Genomic DNA, 22331 nt, shown 5'->3' on the forward strand with positions numbered 1-22331 from the left:
GCAAAATAAACATTACAAATGAAAGCATTGGTTGAAATGTGCAGGATTTTGAATTACAAGTGAGGAAATATGTTGATTAAAGATTATTAAGGGCGTATGAACATTTGGCATACGCGGCAAGGCAGTCAGTAGGATGTATTTGTTATGTTGTTTGTAATTGATTTAATATGGTTTATACGTGGTCTGTAAATTTTTTATGGGGCGAGATCAGAATTAAATGACAATTATAAACTAAATTAGGTAAAAAAAAAACTATGTAACGATTGTGTCTTAGCGATGACATATATTAAATATGATAATGAGATTTAATTTTTATACGAAATTAAAAGTTTCAATGTGGGTACCAAAACAAAATACGTGTAGTCTCTTCGTCAACTGAAGCCATACAAATATAAAGAAGTCATAAGTCGCGATGAGTTGGTAGAATTTGGTGTAAATTATCCATTTGATTTCATTCAATTATATACATCTACAAAAGTCATGTGTTTATTTATGTATTGTCAATTAGGGACGTTAAGTTGAACTTTGGGCTGTGGTATTAGAAAAATTTAGTTCAAACACCACTAGGAGGTTATGCTCTTGCAGCTGTGTAAATTGCGTAACATTTATACTCTCTAAAAACAGTTCAAGGTTTTATCTGTGGTTGCTAAATAGTATGTTTTACTATCTTTTAAGTTTGCATGTCGTTAACTATTGACTATCAATATCAGCGTTAAAGACGAACAGCGATGGAAAATTGTAAAATAGCCTAACGTTTCTTCAGCTTTGTAAGACTCTTTTACATTTTGTGGGGTTTCATAATGCTACATTGTAGTAAAAAAGTTCGAGACCACAATCGCCAAATGTTGAGGAAATGTCAGATTAAATGCATTTGAATTAAAAGTTATTTTTGAGAATAAAGGCTATGCTCTCTTTTAAATAAACGTCATCAGGGATACAGATGCAAAAATAATCAGTCAAAATTCAAAGCAGAGCAACACGGACCTCCATATAGATAGAGGTAGGATCAGGTGCCGTGGAGGATTGAGCATCCTCTGCTGACCGGTCAAACCAGCCGTATGCTCTATGTCGTAATCGAAAAAAACCCGGAAAAGTTCGTAGACAATTAAGTGATTAATTATGGTGTAACAATTAGAATGAAAAACGTCAGTCAGCATGCCATGCAACCCAGTGGGAGATTGTATTTGCTGACAAGGTCGTTGTATCGACCAAAGAACTTACGAAAAGATGACTTCAAACGAGACTGTTGATAGTCCTGTTTTATCAACTTGTTTGTCAGTAGCTAGCCTCGCCTAAGAACCTGTTCATACACATGCCCTTGCCCTTGCGCATCGAATAAACTGAGAGACAAAAACACTTTATGCAGGTGATGAAGGTATATTGCTTCATAAGTTAGGAAAATTGACTAAAGAAAAACTGAAGTCATCGCGTTTATCATAAAGTTTTGTTGTTAGGTTACTATCAATAATAATGTTTAATACAATTTTCTTTGAAAAACATGAAAAGAAAGTAGAACGTTAAGAACTGTAATATTGACATGTTATACCAATAGAGAAATGCACGAAGATGAACTGAAATTTGTTTTTGTATTCGATGTTATATGTGATATGTTTAAAGTTACTTTGCAAGAACAGGTGATATCGATTTATAGTCAAGGTGTGACATAATGTCTTTCCTTTATAATATCGTTTGAATTATTAGATTGTAATTATTCGTTGCGTCCAAGCTGTAACTGTATTTAGAATGTGTGACAATGAAATACATGTAATTAAATAAAGAACCTGAACTATAAATATACGACAGTAGTGATGTCACCATCTATCGGCCTACCAAATCAGGACGTTATTTCATAACACCGTATTATAATCGCATGAAAATATACGAATAGGCATAACAATAGACTGTTTTATTTTCGTGAAACAGTCACACATGTCCAGTAAGGCCAATCTTATATTGACACCTTTAAACAAGAAGATTCTTGTATATGTATCCTATATTTCAATCAATACCTCAGTTTTGAAGAAAGAATTGGACACTGTGATAACGTCATACTTATTTGAACAAAGTACTTAATTATCATCTGCACATTTTGCAATCTTAACATTTTATAGGTTAGTACATCAGTAAAAATATATATGTTTCCCCATACCCGACCCTAAATTTGGAAGTTGGGTAGGTAGGTAGCTAGGTAAATATTTTTTTTCTGCCATAGTATAATTGAAAATACACTATAAATCAAAAATGAAAAAACAAATCAATCAATTCTTTAATTAATTACAAAACTAAAAAAATAACAAATTGTTATATTTGTATTAATGGAATGTAAAAAAAAAATAGTATCAAATTCAGAATTTGACATTTTCTATCTAAAATCTATATATGTTTCATTCAATGACTAGTTGTCCACGAGTAGATTCATCATAATTTGTAAGTTGATGTACATGTTAGCCCATATTTAAATATCATATTTTATGTACTGTAATACTTCAATATTTGGTTTATAAAATGTCTAAAAGTATATCAAAACAATAATATTGGATATAATAACTTAAAGTAATGAAATAAATGTTTGTGAAGTTGTGAAATAACTGTATGACAATGAAATCATTAAATAATGAACCTGAACTATAAATATACGACAGTAGTGATGTCACCATCTATCGGCCTACCGAATCAGGACGTTATTTCATAACACTGTATCACAATCGCATGATAATATACGTATAGGCATAACAATAGACTGTTTTATTTTCGTGAAACAGTCACACGTGTCCAGTAAGGCCAACCATCCATTGACGCCTTTAAACAAGAAGATTCTTAGCGAGTGTTTCATTAATCCAGGCGTTATATATATTAGTTGGTTGCTTTGCAAAAATTCCATATTGCGGTATATTTACTCAAAAATTAGTTTCATAAAATAATACTCAAATGTTTCTTTCGATGCCCTGTCAATGAATTATTCTTTAAGAAAAGCATTTCCACCGAAAATAGATAAGTAAGTCATAATTTTCCCTTTGGAGTATGCACGCTTAATAATACTTGGAAACGATGACGCGTCAGCCTCATTTTAGGATGGAACCCTATCAAGATCATAAAGGCACAATTTCTGAACTCAAGAATATTGCATATTTTATTGATAAATGTAGTGTTTCAACAGAAAAAATTATACAGTCTTCGAATACCTTATTATTTAAGATGCTCAAAGATGTAAACTAGAAACTTTGATCTGAAGCTCTGAAACAAACCATTTCAAACATAGTCTGTTTGTTTATATCGTCAAAAATCAACTGTATATGAATATAAAGCTTTTGCTTTTCAATGGGGCATTCAGGCTAAGTTGTACATTTGATGATTTACGCAAATAAATCATTTAAATTTCATTTCATTTAGTGCTGCATTTGTGCACATTGGTTTTATATTCAAAATAAGGATGTTTTAATCATACAAATCTAAATTAGCTCCTGAAAAGCAACAACTGCATATGAACATGAAGCCCAGCTTACAACAAAATATACTTTTATGGACGCTCTATATTTCGTTTGTATCAGTCATTTCTTCTAATTCTGGCTGCAGAAGGTAAGAGAATACGTATTGCTGTTTCAATTTTTTTTCTCTCCAAGAATGTATTTTCGATTTCAACTTTGTTTCTTTAGTGTGTTTTCCTTTTGTTTTATCCGAAAACAGAGTTCCAGACCTGCCTTGTTGCTACAATGAATTCCAAGATCCAGTCACCAATTTATGCAAAGGTATTTTTCTTTGCTATTGTTTATTTTTACAATAAGAAATAATTCAATAATCAAAATGACGACATGATTTAATTATTAGTGTGCGACTCCGGAAGTATAGGATGGAACTGTCAAGAAAAATGTGTCGCTGGTTACTACGGAGATCTGTGTCGACAACCATGTTTTTGCTTGGCAAAAGACTGTGACCCAGTGATTGGCTGTCCAAGAACAGGTTCAACCGTGAAAGCAGTGATGGACACATCTACAAAACATTATGGTGAACGCCTTGAAATTTTTATTGAACTATTTATCAGTAATGATTAGTGTACAAGAAAATTGATTAAATTACTATTTGAAGGTTTAAAAGACCCACAACGAACAATCGGTATTCGTGAACAGCAGTTCTTCAGTTTACGTTACACAGAAAATCGAAGATCCAACACTTTGGAATTAATCAATACTACAAGGTACAATAGTTATAAATATATTCTATTCCTGCTTATTTTTTTATCATTACCATGTATCGTAAGTAAGACTCTACAAATAAATTAACTTATATTAATTACAGGAAAAGAGAAAATAGGATAACACAAACAAGTATGTGCAACTTCATAATCATGATAAATAAAAGGATAGACAAAAAACAGACGATATTAAAGCTAACATGAATTCATAAAAGCATTTGGTCGCCTTATTAGTTTCGATCGTTTCAACACTGCCACTGGGGTATATATACCCGTTGAGAAAGATACGGTGGTTGCTTTTCGATCGAGGCATTCACGTTGCAAGGACTTCTAAACGCATAAAATACACATTGTAATAAAATACTTGTAATAAAGGAAACCAAAATTTAAAAAAAAGATATTTATTCCTTTAAAGATTTTCCAAGGTATTCGCAATAATATTTACAGATAGTGCTGCCTTTGCATGCACATCAAACACGTGTGTCGTTCATACAGAGAGCTTAACGTCTGCATCTTTTTGAATACCCCGGCGGCACTTCATCCAACACAGTAGATAAACGATAGTAATTTCAACAAAGTAACAACGTAACATCGTATCCATTGGTTTCTACAAGAATGCCTCGTTTGAAAAATCCATACGATCACTGACATTGCTCGATCTGCCACAATGTGCGGTTTGTTCATATGCGAGGTTACGTCTTGTTTCGTCGTTCATTTAGATATTCCTTGTCCATGTAGTGGTTGACATACTATTTTTGTTCAAAACGCCTTCTTCGTCCAATGTAACGTGTTCGGGTGTATGGCATACCTGAATGCGGTAAAGCATGAATAGTGCTATTGACCATATATAGGGTGTAGTGGCGATGAGCATATTGATAGAAAACTAATATGGCGGTATCCGAAAATAATAGGGAAATAATGCGTATTAATGAATTCATGTCAGCTTTGGACAAACGTGTTGATATAAAAGTATTGATATTTCTTATAGAATAGTTACACCAAGATTCAGCTCTGACACCAGTACACCTCGTCAGGTTTCGATTTTTGTTACAAAATCAACACAGTCTCGTGTTTCATATCAAACCAGGTATGGCTAAGTTTACAATCAAAGTATCATTTCGTCGATTTTTTCTGCTTGCTTTGAATGTGTTAATTAAGGTATCTATTATACAGATACATCAAAGAACGGATTTCTACAAAAGGTAATGCTTTTTTTGAAAGCTAGTGAATATATCTAGCTAATGGTTACAAAATAATACTATTTACTATAGCCAGTGTAACAACCATAAAATATTATAAAATTCCAAAATGGCAGTGAATATCACGATAAAAATAAAATCAATTGATATATTTTTCTTTTCATTTTTTTTCATGAAAAAAATGTTTTTAGGCGGTTGGCGGTTTGTTATTGTCATTTTTCGTAAAAGTTTTCATTTCGCTTTTTTATTTATGAAAGAGATGAAGTTCTTAAAATGTAACACTTTTTTTGTGCACAGTTACAAATCTTAGACAAACCACTGTGCAGGGAAAGCTCCAATTGATAAGAACGTCTCCATTTTACGCCACTGGTATATTCTTTGCTGTATATATACTTTTCCTTTGACAAAGAAAAAACAACACTGTGCCAAGCAATAATGCCAGTGCCATAGTGGTATTTTTGCACTCAAATTGCACTGTCCGAAAAATCGTATATGTCATGCGATAAACCATTGTTTCAAACCTTAATAACCTCTCTGTTATTGATATGTTTTTGTAAGGTGACTAATTTTTTTTTTGGGAGTTGATTTTAATAAACTCTCCTATGCAGTTACTCAGGCAAAGCAAAAGAGAAACAGTGTTTGGACCTAAGCACAAATCATCACAAAGCACAAGCAGAAAGTCTCTCTTTGTAGTCGGAGATTAACGGAGACAGCCGAGCGTCTGGTTGAACGATACTAGAGTTCAATTTCGATTACTGATACACAGTTTGATGGAATTAATTTTATCTTTAAATACTACACAACATGATTCATGTAAAGTTTTACCTAAATTCTTGTCGGAAAAGTTCGAGAATTCATGCTTTAAAAAATGCGTAATTCAAATACAGATTAGAAACTATTTGCCAAGCAAAAAAACATTTCTTTGATTTTTAAATTGATAATAATTGATTAAATAAACTCCCGACGGTTCTTCAGTACTTTGATATTTTATATGAAGACAGTTCTCCTGTAGTAATACTTGGTAAGAATCTACTGGAAATAAAGTTTTTTTCAATAAAGATCTACATTAAAAAAAAAACCCACTTATATGGTATTAAAATCCCTGCTTAATTTCTTACCCTTTCAGAAATACCTTTATCATTTAAGAGCTCTACAGAACTTGATTATAAGTATTCTATAGAAAAATAACTTCTTTGGAAGGAATCATTGTTTTAACTTAGGTAAATGATCCACCAGTCAGGCGTGATACACTAATTAAAAGTGTTATGCCCTCTATCTAACTGATTATTGACAACTTTAGATTTTTGTTAAAACGAATGCACAGTTGCCACCTTCCCACTGGTACAATGATCTGGCACAGTGTTAAATGTTTTCTCAGACAAACTAAAATAATAAAATAAAAAAATATAAAACCTTAATAATCATATTTTTATGTTCTAGTATTTGTTGTTTGGCAAAGTTATTGATATTTATTGGAAGATCAAATAAAATTTTACTTTTACCTGAGTTTGAATATTTTAGGTAGACAGGAGCTGGACCTCCCCATCCGTAGTATATGGCCGCTTCTAACATTGGTGGTAGTTGCTTTGTTTCTGTTGGTTCTTGGACTAGTAATCATCATCATACTGATAGCGTAAGTTATTCCGCAAAGTGTCCTGGTTCATTCAGATTCTTAAATAGTTAAGAATGTTTAATTCTTATGGGCGAAAATATTTTTCATTGTATTGAAAATCTATTAAATAGAAAAAAATAATTACAATTTTAACTCACTCAGGTGGTACGTTTTGAAAGGTTCAAGAAAAGATAAACTCCCAAAAGGTATGTATCTTTTCAAATAAAAACACCTGATACAAAATAGCCTAGAGTCTAGAAAAAAGGCTTCTTCAAAGAATATGCGATCTTCATTTATGATAGGGATAAAGCTGTTTCCATATAGGAGTTCCATGGCTTACAATCAGATGCGGACAACTCTGGATCGTGGATACTCGTCTCTAAGGAGATTTGACCCCCGAACAGCGAATGGGAGACGATCGGGATATATGACCACCAATAGCTTAGAAATGGCCGCGACAAGTACGGTGTAAGCCAAATTAAATGCAACATATCTGATCGTCTAGGAAATAGGCATTTTTGATGCTGAGTATTCCAGAAACCTTTTATACTTAAAGAAGAAAAAAATTATTTGAAACTATAGCTGTTACAATGTTACGTACTATCGTTACGTATAATGTTGTAGTTACGCCTGACAGAACATCATCTAAAAAAAGATATTTAATCAATCCGATCAAATCATATTCATACTGTGGAATCATTCAAATTCGTGGGGTCATATTTTCGTGGATTGTGAGTTTTTTGCTTATTCATGGGGATGTAATTTCGTGGATGCGTCGGCTTTCAGTTTCAATAAGATAACAATCTCTTTCAAAATTTGTTTTCGTCGAGGATGTAAATTCGTGGGGAAGGGCTACCCACAAATTCAACGAAAATTGAGCCACCACGAATTCTAATGATTCCACAGTAATACATGCGAGATTCTGGAGTGCCTGTTTTCTAACTAGTTTGATTAACTTATTACTTGTTTAAAGAATTGTACGTTTATTGTGGAAAATGCTGTTTGAAGATATTGTAAATAATCAAGGTTTGACAAATCATTTGTATGTCACATTTTTTCTATTGAAAAACGTTGTGCAACATTTTGAATTATTTTCGTTATGTACCATTCTTTACATCAAAACCTTTTAAGGCCATGTTAAAAACAGTTTCTAAAAATGTTTCAAAGATAAAAGTTGTTCAATAAAAATGCATCTAATCAATAAGAATTGTTTTTTTTCTTTCTACAATAATATACAAATGGTAAATAAAAACCAAAATATATATCACTCTTAAATGAATCACAATGATGAATACAAGAAAAATGCAGTATATGTGCTTCTTGTAGAGCCAGTATAACAACCACAACTTGCTTGATCATTAGACTATATATTAGATAAAAACTAGACATAATTTAACTATAAATATGTGAAGGCATATCTATTTGTCTATGTATTCAAACTGTGTAATTCAACTTTGCTTTAAAGACAAAAGAGTTTAGTAAACTATAGCTACTGTATTAAATTATCTTCAAATAAAATCTTTAGTGAAGGGTTATTAGAGAAGTGTGCGCTTTAAATGATTTCATGCACACCTATTGAAAATCTTATGCTATACTATTGTATGTGATTTAAATGATATGCTAAAAAAATTTAATGCAGTTCTAAAAGATTTCTAAGTCATGCTACGATAAATTTAAATAAAGGGTTTAACAATACGGTATGCTATGTTATGGTATACTATGATGTTTAAGCAAACACAACTCCATAAACAGAACAGTTCCACACATTTCGAAGTAAAATAAAAAGAAACCAAAGTTAAGCACTAATCTGCATTGTGAACACGGATTCTTTTAAGTAAAAGCATTTAAAACCGAGTTAAAATCATTTACCATGCTATGCTATGGTAGGCCATGGTATGATAGGACGAATGAGAATCTATGAGATTGTTTGTTATAGTTTGACATTCCAATGCTATGCTTAAAGATTCAAATGCTATGCTATGCTATGGGATATGTTGTAAAAGATATGCTTGAAAAGATTGTAAATATTGATGCTTTTATCATGGCCTTGGTATTACCCCTCATATATTACATCAACCAGAGCCACTCCGGCTATAACAAATGCCGAGATCAAATCTGAAATAATCATTTAATACCAAATGTTTGTTGTAAACTAAATAATATCAACATTATACGAAATATGAATCTTCCCCCTCCGTAAAACAAATTCTGATAAATTCAAAAATTTTGTAATCTCTAATACACTTTTCAATACGACAATGAAAACCTCCTGCCGAACTCTAGACTGGTAGTTCAGCCAAGTGTCTATAAGAACATTCCGATGCTTATTTGTGTTTTGCAGTTAAAAAAGAATATTACGTACTGACTATTTTAAGAGAAAACATGAGAATCAAAATAATTTGTTGTTTGTTGTGCATGAGCCGCATATTTCCGTGTAACAAATGTACTGTGTAAATGTTAAATGTGCTTCCTTGATTTGATACAAATAATGAGGAAAGACTATCTAAACTTCCCTTTTTATGTCCTGCTTTAATACGAATAGTGACAACTTAAGTAGAAATATTTTGTTTTCTAAATTCCCAATCACGACATTTTAACATAGTTTCTTTTTCTTGACAACTCGTAATGACTTATACATATTAAGCAAAATCGCACCAACTGGTGGATATACCACGTCTTGTTTGTGGTTACCACGGACGATATTTAACTTTTACTGTACACCAACTTTTTTCGCGACGACTTTATTTCGCAACTAATTTTCCCGACAAATCCTTGTCCACCTTTGTTTTTGTAAAACAATAAAAGGCAAATGCTGGTCCACGGCAATAAATATTCCCGACAAGGAGGTTCTCGAAAACCTTGCGAAAATTTCTCGCACGCAAAAAAAAGTTTGTTTACCGTATTTTGTTGTTGCGTTTTTATTTCTTTTTGTGCGATTTCAATTTTTATCCATGAATTGATTAAAAAAATGTACAGAAATAAATGATAACACACATGGACAATATTCATAAATTCATATAACATGCTGATACAATGAATATGTTAACGAAAATTTAAAAGAAGACAGGTATGAATGATCTAGCTATACTTTCTCTTTATTTTTTCTCTTTCCGTCTGACTCTGCATAATCCTCTATATGTTGTAACCACATTTCATAGCAGGAAGACATAAAAATAAAAGTTCATTATTTCATCAGTGGTGGAGGAAATGTAACCAAAATTAAAACACGTCTCTTAAAAAATATAAAATATAATTCTGCTTGATTGAGATAACGTGCTTGAAAAATACATGAGCTAATTTAAAAGTATTAGATATACGCATAATACTTAGTTAGATAAATGTAGCACAAAACACAGTGGAAACGAGAGAGAGAGAGAGAGAGAGAGAGAGAGAGAGAGAGAGAGAGAGAGAGAGAAATGAGAGAGAGAGGGAGAGAGAGTGTATTTTTGGAAACTAGTAGCTAATGCTTTTTTTAATTTTGTCATTTTTCCAGATGATTTATTCCATGGAACGATGCCTATTATTTCCTTATAAAAAAAAAATTGATAGCTTTTTTCAAAATACATTTTTCAGTGTAAACTTTGGTTTCTTGTTTTTTTATCGGTGATGACGTAAAGGATAAGGCCTGTAATGGTTGTTTACAATCCTAAAGGAAAATCTGAAACCGAAATAGTATACCAAGCTTCAGCTAAAAAGTTCCGTATTCGTATAGAACTTCATAGAGTAAGTGAGCATTTAAGTTAAACGTGCGACCTTTATTATAAAAAAATAATAAGGAAAGATACATAATGTTCCTCTTCGTGTCATGTTTTTGTAAATCGTACGAGTTGTGGCAACTTAAATGAATATACTTTCTACTTAACTCTGAAGCTCGACATATCATCGTTGTTTGTTTCTCCCAAAACTCCGAACTACTAATATTTATTCCAAAGAAAGAATCTACCGTTAAGACACCATGTCTCGCATGTGGCTTTTATTTGAGATTATTTACATCTATTTTGCTGTTGTTTTTACAACCCCCTGTTACAGGTAAGCGATTTTCATTATTCATTTACATTTACATGTAATTATGCATTTTTCTAATTTCAACATATGAATACTTTGTCACTGTTTACTTTCCAGCAATAAGGTTCATACAAAAATTATATTCTTTAAGGGGTTATACAACATGCTGCTACAATGAATATTTTAACGAAAAATCTAAAGAATGTACAGGTATGAATGATTTTGTTACATTTTCTCTGTATTCTTAATCTCTTTTTCTATTTCTGCATATATATCCCTATTAGTCTGCATTTCAGCTTGTATGTAGAACTTGCTATTATCGCATATCTAGTAAAAATATATCAATGCCTTGCTCGTCATCGTTAACCTGGCCTAGTGCAACAAGAAAAACATCGTTTCCGCAGGTCTAGAGTTCACTCAAACAGCAGTTATATTATAATTATGGTAAATCAACTGACCAATTTTTTCTTGTTTTAGGATAGCTATATATTTTAGCATCGAGCATCTTACCCGTGAAAAATAACTCTGTTTAGTTTTTTCAGAAGACACAACCTATGGAATATTTATAAACAAATAAATACGCATTAGAAAACAGATAATTTTTTTTTCATATTTATAAAATAAATGCATTTCTTATATGTTAATGTATATTGTGTATGAAATAGCATTTGTCTCAATAACGCTATATACGTAAACGCTGTTCTCCAGAGAAGTGTTATTAAGGTCTTCCGTTTCCAACGGAAGACCTTTCTATTATTGTGCGGGTTAAGATTATTCTTATTTTTAGGGTCTTCCGTTTTCAACGGAAGACCCTCTTGTTATTCTTCGGTTTCTTTTTATTATTAGGGTCTTCCGTTTCTAACGGAAGACCCTCTTGTTATTCTTCGGTTTCTTTTTATTAGGGTCTTCCGTTTCCAACGGAAGACCCTCTTGTTATTCTATTGTTTCTTTTTATTATTATTATTATTATTCTTTTTCTTTTCTTCTGACTCCTTTTTTGCTTCATAACTCAAAAGGTTTTAAACCGATTTTCATGAAATTTTCAGAGATTTTTGCGAGTTGGCGTCCCTCAAAAATGTTTAAGTTTTAAAGAGAACGTCACCTCCGTTTTGACGTAACGTCATTTTTAAAAATTTCAAAAAGTCATTTTGTCCCGGACTTTTCTCAAAAACGCTTTAAGATAGAGGCTTGAAATTTTCAATGGTTATGATTTGGTCGATTTACCTCTGTAATAAGGCCGGAAATAAAAATCTGTCACTTTCGGTCGAAACCGGAAATGGAACAAAATTTTCGAAAAAATGAATTTTCTGATCAAATTAAAAATGAATATGTGTTTTGTAGAGCTTATTAATCTGAATCTAAACCTGAAAGCCGTATTAAAATCGGACGATGCATTACAGAGATATCGGGGTTTAAAAATTGATTTTTCCGGAAATTTTGATTCCGCGTCCTTGGTTTAAAAAATAGCGTAATGTACAAAGTAAAATTAACTCATACCAAAAATAATTGTTAAGTTGTACAGTAACACATTCGGATTTTTTTTGTTAAGTCGTTCTTGAAATCGGAAAGGTTTTTGTTAAGTCGTACTTAAAATCATTCGTATTTTGTTAAGTCGTACCAGGAATAATTCGATTTTTTCATCTTTTTATTTTAGTTACTCTTGTTATCGGTTTTAGAGCTCTGCTTCTTACAGGAACTTCTAGCTTTACTTCCGACATTAACGGAAGACCCACTCGTTGCTTTGCAACGAGCTTTGCTCTAGTTATTTTTTTTTCTTTTTCTTTTTTTTCTGACTCCTTTTCGGCTTCATAACTCAAAAAGTTTTCAACTTATTTAATGGAAACTTTCAGGGATTATGTGCAATTATAATGCCTCAAAGATGTTCAAGTTTCCATAACAACGTCACTCCCGTTTTGACGTTACGTCATTTTTAAACTTTAAAAAAAGTAATTTTGTCCGCGACGTTTCTCAAAAACGCTTTAAGATAGAGTCTTGAAATTTTCTGTGGTTATGAATTTGGCAATTTACATGTGCAATAAGGCTGGAAATAAAAATCCGTCACTTACGGTCGAAACCGGAAGTGAAACAAATTTTTCGAAAAAATGAATTTTCTGATCAAATCAAAAATGAATATGTGTTTTATAGAGCTTATCAAGCTGAATCTAACACTGAAATCCATTTTAAAATCGGACAATGCATTAAAGAGATATCGGGGTTTAAAAATTGATTTTTCCGGAAATTTTGTTTCCGCGTCCTTGGTTTAATAAATAGTGTAATGTTCAAAGTAAAGTTAACTCGTACCAAAAATAATTGTTAAGTCGTACTTGAACACATTCGGATTTTTTTTGTTAAGTCGCTCTTGAAATCAAGAAGGGTTTTGTTAAGTCGTACTTAAAATCATTCGGATTTTGTTAAGTCGTACCAGGAATAATTCGATTTTTTCATCTTTTTATTTAAGTTACTCTTGTTATTGGTTCAAGAGCTCTGCTTCTTACGGGAACTTCCAGCTTTACTTCCGCCATTATCGGAAGACCCACTCGTTGCTTAGCAACGAGCTTTGCTCTAGTTATTATACTTTTTCTTTTTTTTTCTGACTCCTTTTCGGCTTCATTACTCAAAAAGTTTTTGACCGATTTTTATGAAACTTTCAGAGATAATGTGTAACTATTATATCTCAAAGATGTTAAAGTTTTCTTGACAACCTCACTTCGGTTTTGACGTAACGTCATTTTTAAAATTTTCAAAAAGTCATTTTGTCCGCGGCGTTTCTCAAAAACGCTTTAAGATAGAGGCTTGAAATTTTCAATGCTTATGATTTCGTCGATTTACCTCTGTAATAAGGCTCAAAATAAAAATCTGTCACTTCCAGTCGAAACCGAAAGTGAAACAAATTTTTCGAAAAAATGAATTTTCTGATCAAATCATAAATGAAAACGTGTTTTGTAAAACTTATTAAGCTGAATCTAACACTGAATGCTGTTTTAAAATCGGACGATGCATTACAGAGATATCGGGGTTCAATAATTGATTTTTCCGGAAATTTTGATTCCGCGTCCTTGGTTTAAAAAATAGCGTAATGTTCAAAGTGAAATTAAGTCGTACCAAAAATAATTGTTAAGTCGTTCTTGAACACATTCGGATTTTTTTTGTTAAGTCGTACTTGAAATCGGAAAGGTTTTTGTTAAGTCGTACTTAAAATCATTCGTTTTTTGTTAAGTCGTACCAGGAATAATTCGATTTTTTTTCATTTTTTAATTTTAGCTACTCTTGTTATTGGTTTAAAAGATCTGCTTTTTACAGGAACTTCCAGCTTTACTTTCGACAATAACGGAAGACCCACTCGTTGCTTTGCAACGAGCTTTGCTCTAGTTATTATACTTTTTCTTTTTTTTCTGACTTCTTTTCGGCTTCATAACTCAAAAAGTTTATTACCGATTTTTATGAAACTTTCAGAGATTATGTGCAATTATAATGCCTCAAAGATGTTAAAGTTTCTAAGGTAACGTCACTTCCGTTTTTACGTTACGTCATTTTTAAAATTTTCAAAAAGTCATTTTGTCCGCAGCTTTTTTCAAAAACGCTTCAAGATAGAAAGTTGAAATTTTTCGTGCTTACATATTTATCGTTTTGCCTTTATAATAAGGCTGGAAATCAAAATCCGTCACTTCCGGTCGAAACCGGAAGTAAATCAAATTTTTCGAAAAAATGAATTTTCTGATCAAATCAAAAATGAATATGTGTTTTGTAGACCTTATCAAGTTGAATCTAACACTGAAAACCGTTTTAAAATCGGATGATGCATTTCAGAGATATCGGGGTTTAAAAATTGATTTTTCCGGAAATTTTGATTCCGCGTCCTTGGTTTAAAAAATAGCGTAATGTTCAAAGTAAAATTAACTCGTACCATAAATAATTGTTAAGTCGTACTGTAACACATTCGGATTTTTTTTGTTAAGTCGTTCTTGAAATCGGAAAGGTTTTTGTTAAGTCGTACTTAAAATCATTCGTATTTTGTTAAGTCGTACCAGGAATATTCGATTTTTCATCTTTTTATTTTAGTTACTCTTGTTATTGGTTTAAGAGCTCTGCTTCTTACAGGAACTTTCAGCTTTACTTCCAACATTAACGGAAGACCCACTCGTTGCTTTGCAACGAGCTTTGCTCTAGTTCTTTTTTTTTTTTTTCTTCCTAGACGCGAACTTTGAGGCTTCATATCGTGCTCATTTCTGAATGGATTTTGCTCACATTTTCAGGGCTAATTTACTTTACAAATCACTATCTTCATCAATTCATAAAAGTTAGAATTCCTTTTCCGTTAACGAGTTATTCCCCTTTTAAAATGTTTTAGGGCCTTTGGTTTCCAGACAAAGGCTCCGAGACTATGATAGCAGGGAATGGGAATCTAACGAATTTGAATAACAAAGACATTGAAGTTGTATACATCGGTTTTTGTTTTTGGATTACGTTCCTTATTTAGGAAAAGGTAGGGGGTCAAAAAACAGGATTCAAAAAAGTGCAAAAATTTAGACATATTTTCCTTTATATCTTTTTAACGAAAAATATTTTGTTAAGACATGCAGAATAAAAGTTGTGCAGAATATCAAGGGCTTTCATTTGACACCAATAAAAAAGGGCTGGCCCCTTAAATTAAGGGCCAATAGCCCCTAAAAGTTTTTGCTTAATAACTCAAAAACGGTTTGGATTTTGATATGGATGTCGCTGAAAAAGTTGTTTGTTGGGATCTCATAAAGGTCGTAACAATATTATTTTGTAAGTGATTTGTGTAGTATGAGTGTAAAAAGCTTTACATGTTGACATGTACCTGTTTTCATTTGACAAGTTAACGAAAGTCTTTGTGCGTACAACTGGCATAAAGTTGCCGCAGAAAGTATGCTGGTTTATACAGGAGGCATTAATTTATAAGAATTTTTTTTTTTGTTGGAGTACATGCTTTTTTTTTGGAGTTTAAGTCATTGTTGATAAGTTCTTATAGTGCACAATCATTAAAAACGGCAATTGGAAAACAAAACATTCTTTTTCTTTTCTTTTTAACCACAAAATATGGAATTAAAAAAACTCTATGCATTACAGTTTATTTATTAACTCCATGCATTTAAAATCTACCTTGAATCAGAGCTGTGTGTGTGTGTACCATTACGTAAGCTCTCCCTCGCCCGCGGCCGAGAAAATCGGTCACCATGCTCGCGGCTGGACTAGCTAGCGGTCAGCGGTTATCTAATACACGAGAGTTGCGTCTCTCATATATGAGTTTATTTAGCCGCGAACTCAAGAATTGTTTTAGTTTTGATTACACAAAATCTTTTGTGGATTAAACGATTGGATGTCAAGTAAGAAATAGTTCATTTAATAAATAAAAGCAATGTCATTCTCTAAAGCAATAATAGACATAGATCAATTGTGGGGTTTAAGTTTAAAATATATAACTTCTATTTGATAGAGTAAGGTCATTATATTGCAAACTTTTCAAATCTTCCTTGGTTGTGAGCTGTGCGTTTCTGTGCGTTGTACCTTTACGAAATATATTCTTTGCCCACGGCCGAGGAGATCAGCGACGGCTGCATTACCTAGCGGTAAGCGGTTATTTAATACACAAGATTCGCACACCGCGACTTACACTTACATGCATATGAACGTGTTTGAGTTAATATAGCCGTATATACAAGAACTGTTTAAATTTTTTGTTATAAAAGTTTGTCCTACTTGTATATATTTAATTAAATATTTGAGTGTAAATGAATATTAATGAACGATATTACTCCAAATCAGAAAAATCGTTAGACATAAACTAATGGTTGGTTTGTTTATGTAAACTACTTTAAAAACTGTACAATTAATGTTTTAAATCAACACCCCCCCCCCCCCCCTCAAATATTAAACATCTAAATGATGATCATCCCTCGCACATGGCTGAGGAGATCCGGCGCGAGTGGATAAGTGATCCGCGGTCGGTTCGTGTTCTTCTACATGTACCTTATGACGCGTTTATGTTTCATATTTTGCACGGACACAACTATATTTTATTATGTTTTCAACTATTATATTGGTTTAAGATGAAAAGATAAATTTATTTTACTTGTACAGTTGATTAAGCATTGATTTATACGATAGCGTATAAGGTAGTTTAAAAATCAAATCAAATTATAATCAAAGTTCCATGTTACATGTTTGCGGTAGGTGCTAGCACGATAAAGGAATGCCCTGAATTGAGGCATTGGATGATTATTTTAAAAAATATTCACATGAGTTTAAACAACTTTAGATTAGATTCTATCGGTCACATATTAATCACTACTGTAGTTTCATTGTGGAAGCGAACTCATTGCTGCCCCCCCCCCCCCTCCTCCCGCCCCGCTGACAGGTGCTCGCGCTGGATTTTTTTTTAATTGGAGAAAAGATAGCAAGATCTGTCGAAAATCATTTTTGGTGGTTTCTTATGTGTAACATTTTGTTTCACTTTCCCACCCCTTTGTTTATTCGGCCAGTCTGTGTTAATTCAATTGCCGCATGCGACCGAGAATCTTGTGTCGCTTCAGCGCACACAGCTCAGAACATTTATAGCCCCAGGTCATCAATTGTTATGTAATTGAGTAACAGTTCGAAGGGTGATTTTACTACATAAAATAACAAAATCATAATATTATCTATTTGAATTGAGTACAATGCGTATAGATTCCCATAATAATTAATTTTTTTATTACCTTTCTATGTTTACATTTAATTTTGTTCAAATAATTAATAAATTTTCTATCATTTAAATTGTGTGCTTCATCAAATACGTATTTCGATCACCTTGAAGTCATTAATTTTCCATTGGCTTTTGACAAAAGAGAGACGCCTGACCATCCAATGAAAACAAATACACAGAGTTTGATTGACAGGTTTAGCCAGGTGCAGGTCTCACCCGATGTCCGAGGTTGTGTGTGCTGCTTGTTCACAGCCGAATGGTCTCAGTAAGAGTTATCGATGTAAATAAATAATAAAAATACATGCTTATTAAAACATGATCGTGCAAGTTAAAGTTGATTTAGGTTTGTTCCAATAGAAATCATATTTCGCTAACTGTATTTAATATTTCTTATGTATAGCGACTTTTAATATTGTTTCAGTACTGAAACATCGCATGAAAACGTTAAATATACATGTAATTATCTGTTACTAGTCGTCTTTTAATATATATACCTTTCTTTTGTTTGTTAAAAATTCGCTCAATTTTGTTAAAGTAATGTAAAACACGGGCGCCATTTTGAAACAATTAACTTGTCAGAGAGTTCCGAATGAAATCTGATGAACGTTTCACACGGTTCTCGCACGCTTTACTCGAAACGATTTACACGCTTTGCCCGAAACGCTAAACGGTTTACATGAAACTCTAAAAGGTTTACACGAAACGTTTCTCGCACGTAGGCCGCACGCTTTTTTGGTGTAGTAGTACGTTTTAGGGTCTGTAAATTTTGTCAGCACGCAATTCTAAACTTGCACAGAGTCTTCAAAAATTTAGAAATATTTTAATATAGAAGTTATCTTTGAGAAAGGTTTACGTGTTTTGTAGGCGGGTTCAGTTTAAAAAAGAAATACAATTCCTGACATGAATCATGAGTACATACTGTTTATAACAATGCTTGCTACCCTTGAAAATTTAACTCGCCATTAAACATCTCACTTTTTAAAGAATGTTTGAAACGATTACATAAACTCTGCTCGACAAATAGTTTTCCTAAAATATTTTCTTCCTTTCTTTGTTTCAAAACACGTTTTATATACAGGCTTTCAATCACAACACGTTTTTATAACAAAAGCAGAACTGAAAGTTTAGTCATTATAATCGTTTGACACCATATAACATATATTTTCAACTAGCAGCAACAACGGAAGACCTACTCGGGGCTTTGCCACGAGCTCTGCTCTAGTTGTTATCATATTTTGATGTTACCGCCTTTAATTTATTCTGCTGATCTTTTAAAAGAACTCAAAAAATAAAAAAATAAAACTGCTTTTATAAGCAGAAATCAGTTAATGATTTTATCACAGTTATTTAAATCAATATGCTAAATGTTGTTTGATTAATATAAATGAATAGCAGGGATATGTTTGTCAGTCATCGTCATTAACCAAGGAATTCAGCGTTCAGATGACTATTTTCTTATACTGTAAAGTTTGGTTTCTAACAGTAGTTGAATGATCAAGATTAGGCGAAAAATAATACACATATTTCAATCAATAGCCTCGACCAGCCAAATGTATCATTAAGGAATCAGAGACTTGCTTTTTTATACTGTACAGGGTATCAAACAAAAAAAACGATTTTCATTCAATTTTTACTCTATATTGATTTTGGAAAGAAGATTCAAGAGTGGTGCAGTCATTTGGGTATATTTCAAAAAATTCTTCCTACTTCGGAAGTATGATTAATCGCTATGCAATTTTAAACTACCCACACCCATATTGATCAATCGACTATTCCAAAACATTTATCGTTGAAGGTTGAACCACAGCTGTTTTTCACGACACATACAACATGTGAACACAGTGGCTGAATGTTTAACTCTCTACATGTATAAACAATATGTCCGACAATGTATTACTTTGTGTTTCACATTTTGTTAATGCGAAGGAATATTACAAAACTAGCATTAAAAATGTTAAAATGTGTATATGATAAAGGGTTTTATAAACAAAAAAACGACGAGTACAGATAAGATGAATACAAAATCGCATGTTCTTATTCTTATTGTATGTGGTGTGCAGAAATAAAATGTACACTTGTGGTAATGTTTATAGCTATGGTTTGATCATTTCGTTAACTCATATGATATGAATGAAAAATAACCCGCTAACAATGGGATGTATATGGTTGTTAAGCTATGCTAACCAAGCTTAATAATATATCATCATCATAATTTATTTATAATTTTTGGATCATTCTATTAATTTTTTCCATTTTTATATTTAAAAAAAAACGCATTTAAAAAAATCTATGCGAAATATATTTTAAATATTGCTCAAATCTAGATAAGTTTTCTCGTTAACCTTTATTCAGTGTGTATGAATGGAAGCTTTGGATGGAATTGTGAAACACCTTGTAAGTCAGGACTCTATGGTTATCTCTGTTTAACGCCATGTGAGTGTGAAGCTCACCTGTGTGATAAACAAAGTGGCTGTAAATCACCACAGATTGAGACAAGTAAGAGTACCATTAGCTTTTATAATGCCATGTATTTGTTCATTTATGCGAAAAAATTCAAATTCAAATTAAATGGGAGTCTTTTATATTTTATTTCTATCCGTTGACACAATGTTAGAGATTATTGTTAATAAATTTTTATAAAAAATAATTATAAGAAAGTAATTTGTATGTCAAAGTACCGCTTAAAACTTTGTATACGATTTCATCAGCCCTTTCAATGAGCGTTTCCACAGAATCAACAGACAAAGGAGATATGCATGAAAGATGTGAAATCACGGTGAGACAAAAGCTTATTCAGTCAAATGAAAAACAAACAGAAATTCTGGTGTGCTTTCTTTTGATTAATTCCTTTATAACATTCGTCGTTTGTTCAACATTTGTTTTAAGAAAGCGGTACAAAACATTTCTATTTACTTTAATTTATTGATAGCATATTCACTAAAAGTCGTATGAATTTACTAAAAATGATAACAGCTTCGTTTATTTCAGTCTTTTAGAAGATTAATGCATCTGTATCCAGGTAAAGTACTCTAAGTAAAGAAGTAAGTAAGAAAGAATATAGTTAAAAGCATTGCAAGCTATCTCATCATTTTGTTTTTTATACCACCGAGTTTATAAAATCATCGTCCTTATCAAATAATATTAACATTGCTAAAAAATAGGTGCTGTTTGTAAATTAAGATAACAATACATTTTCTGAAAGCCAATCCATTTTGCGCTGTTAAGGCTGCATATTGAAATATCATGCAAGATAACCACTAAATGACATGTTTAATCTATACTGATTTACTTCACTGTCCACATGAGTGCAAAAAATTAAGTGACGTCATATTATGATAACGTAAGTTCACAAATTTTGGAAATTCAATCGGTAAAATTTTATTCAAGAATTTTACATAACTGCAGGGAAATACAGAGACTGGTTTATGTTTGTCTATTCCATAGTTTAAAATATATATTTGTTTAGGATTTTTGCAGTGATTTTATATATTCACTTTAGTCTCTGTGTTGCCAAAAATCGATTTTATTTGGTGAATTTGAATTGCATACACATGCGTCAAACCGATTTCTTATAACTTGAAGATTCATTCATACTTCCATGTGACGTCACCAGGTTGCCTATTTGAACAAAAGTTACTTAATATATAAGTCAAAAACACTTGTTAACAAGATTCATGCGTTAAATTAATTTTGACTGAGGATAAATTGTGAAACATTCATTTTCAAAATGACTCATTTTTTTAAAGTCAAGCTTTCGATGCATATTTTGTACGTTGCCGCCTATTCAGTTAACTTACCATTGTCGTTATTTCAACTGTGCAGTCTATCGGTTCGTCTTTTATGACGACATATAGGGGTTTATCAAGGTTGTTGCACGAATAATTCTTCAAATATTGATCGCTCCCCGGATTACAATGCATTAGTCTTTCTCAAATATTTCGTAACAGTAATTTTAGTGAAGAATCTTACTCTACATCGAGTAGGAATAGAATGACTAGCAATTCAATGAAAGTAGATATTTGCTGACAGTTATTTATGATGATTATCAGCATGTTGAGAAAGAGTTTTGTTGCCTGCTGCTAAGGAAGAAACAGAGTGCTTGCATTGCAAGCAAAAAAACCATTGTGGAGGATGAAATCTATGCTTTCTCACAAACAGAGAGTATCAACGAAATGAAACCGGACCCTATCACCCGAAGACACCGATCTCTGCCTTCGATACCAACTATCAACAATTCTATCTCTCGACGTTCCTAGTGTGTACAACGAAAACGGTGTTTGTCAGAGAGTAATATTGCTCTTTGAAAATGTTTCCTAAGAAATAAACAGCAATTAAAAAGTTCACTATCCGGGTGAACTTTTAAAATCTGCTGTTTATTCCTTTTAATTACGTTTGAGAGACAGATCGTTCAGAACTATTAGAATTACCGAATTAGAATAATCCAAGTGACAAGCGATAAGCGCCTTTGTTTATCATTGTGACGTCACGGAAACGTTCAGACAGAATTAACGTTTTCGCTATTCTTTAGGTTCATATAAGGACACATATAGATTTGATCACGTACCTACCAACTTCATATCCGGGTGAACTTTTTAACATTGTTATTTATTGATATTTATA

General features: G+C 32.2%; 2 protein-coding genes across 3 annotated transcripts; both read left to right on the top strand.

Annotated features, from left to right (window-relative positions):
• Positions 1-3481: 3481 nt before the first annotated feature.
• LOC128189726 (uncharacterized) lies at positions 3482-8183 on the top strand. Its single transcript, XM_052861462.1, has 11 exons — positions 3482-3576; positions 3685-3746; positions 3826-4008; positions 4084-4192; positions 4294-4322; positions 5183-5276; positions 5363-5391; positions 5686-5757; positions 6910-7021; positions 7163-7206; positions 7303-8183. Exons 1-11 carry the CDS (start codon positions 3482-3484, stop codon positions 7470-7472), a joined length of 999 nt encoding a protein of 332 aa, XP_052717422.1. The 3' UTR covers positions 7473-8183.
• A 2772-nt stretch (positions 8184-10955) lies between these two features.
• Positions 10956-21011, top strand: LOC128189727 (uncharacterized). Of its 2 annotated transcripts, XM_052861463.1 has the most exons (5): positions 10956-11029; positions 11157-11215; positions 20064-20207; positions 20387-20535; positions 20708-21011. In XM_052861463.1, exons 1-5 carry the CDS (start codon positions 10956-10958, stop codon positions 20732-20734), a joined length of 453 nt encoding a protein of 150 aa, XP_052717423.1. In that variant the 3' UTR covers positions 20735-21011. The 2 variants fall into 2 exon arrangements, 1 of the variants encoding a protein (XP_052717423.1); XR_008244268.1 differs by lacking the exons at positions 10956-11029; positions 11157-11215; positions 20708-21011 and having other exon boundaries at positions 20072-20207; positions 20420-20496.
• Positions 21012-22331: the final 1320 nt, after the last annotated feature.

The sequence above is a fragment of the Crassostrea angulata genome, chromosome 6 (genome assembly GCF_025612915.1).
Source record: "Crassostrea angulata isolate pt1a10 chromosome 6, ASM2561291v2, whole genome shotgun sequence".
In the NCBI taxonomy this organism is placed as follows: domain Eukaryota; kingdom Metazoa; phylum Mollusca; class Bivalvia; order Ostreida; family Ostreidae; genus Magallana; species Magallana angulata.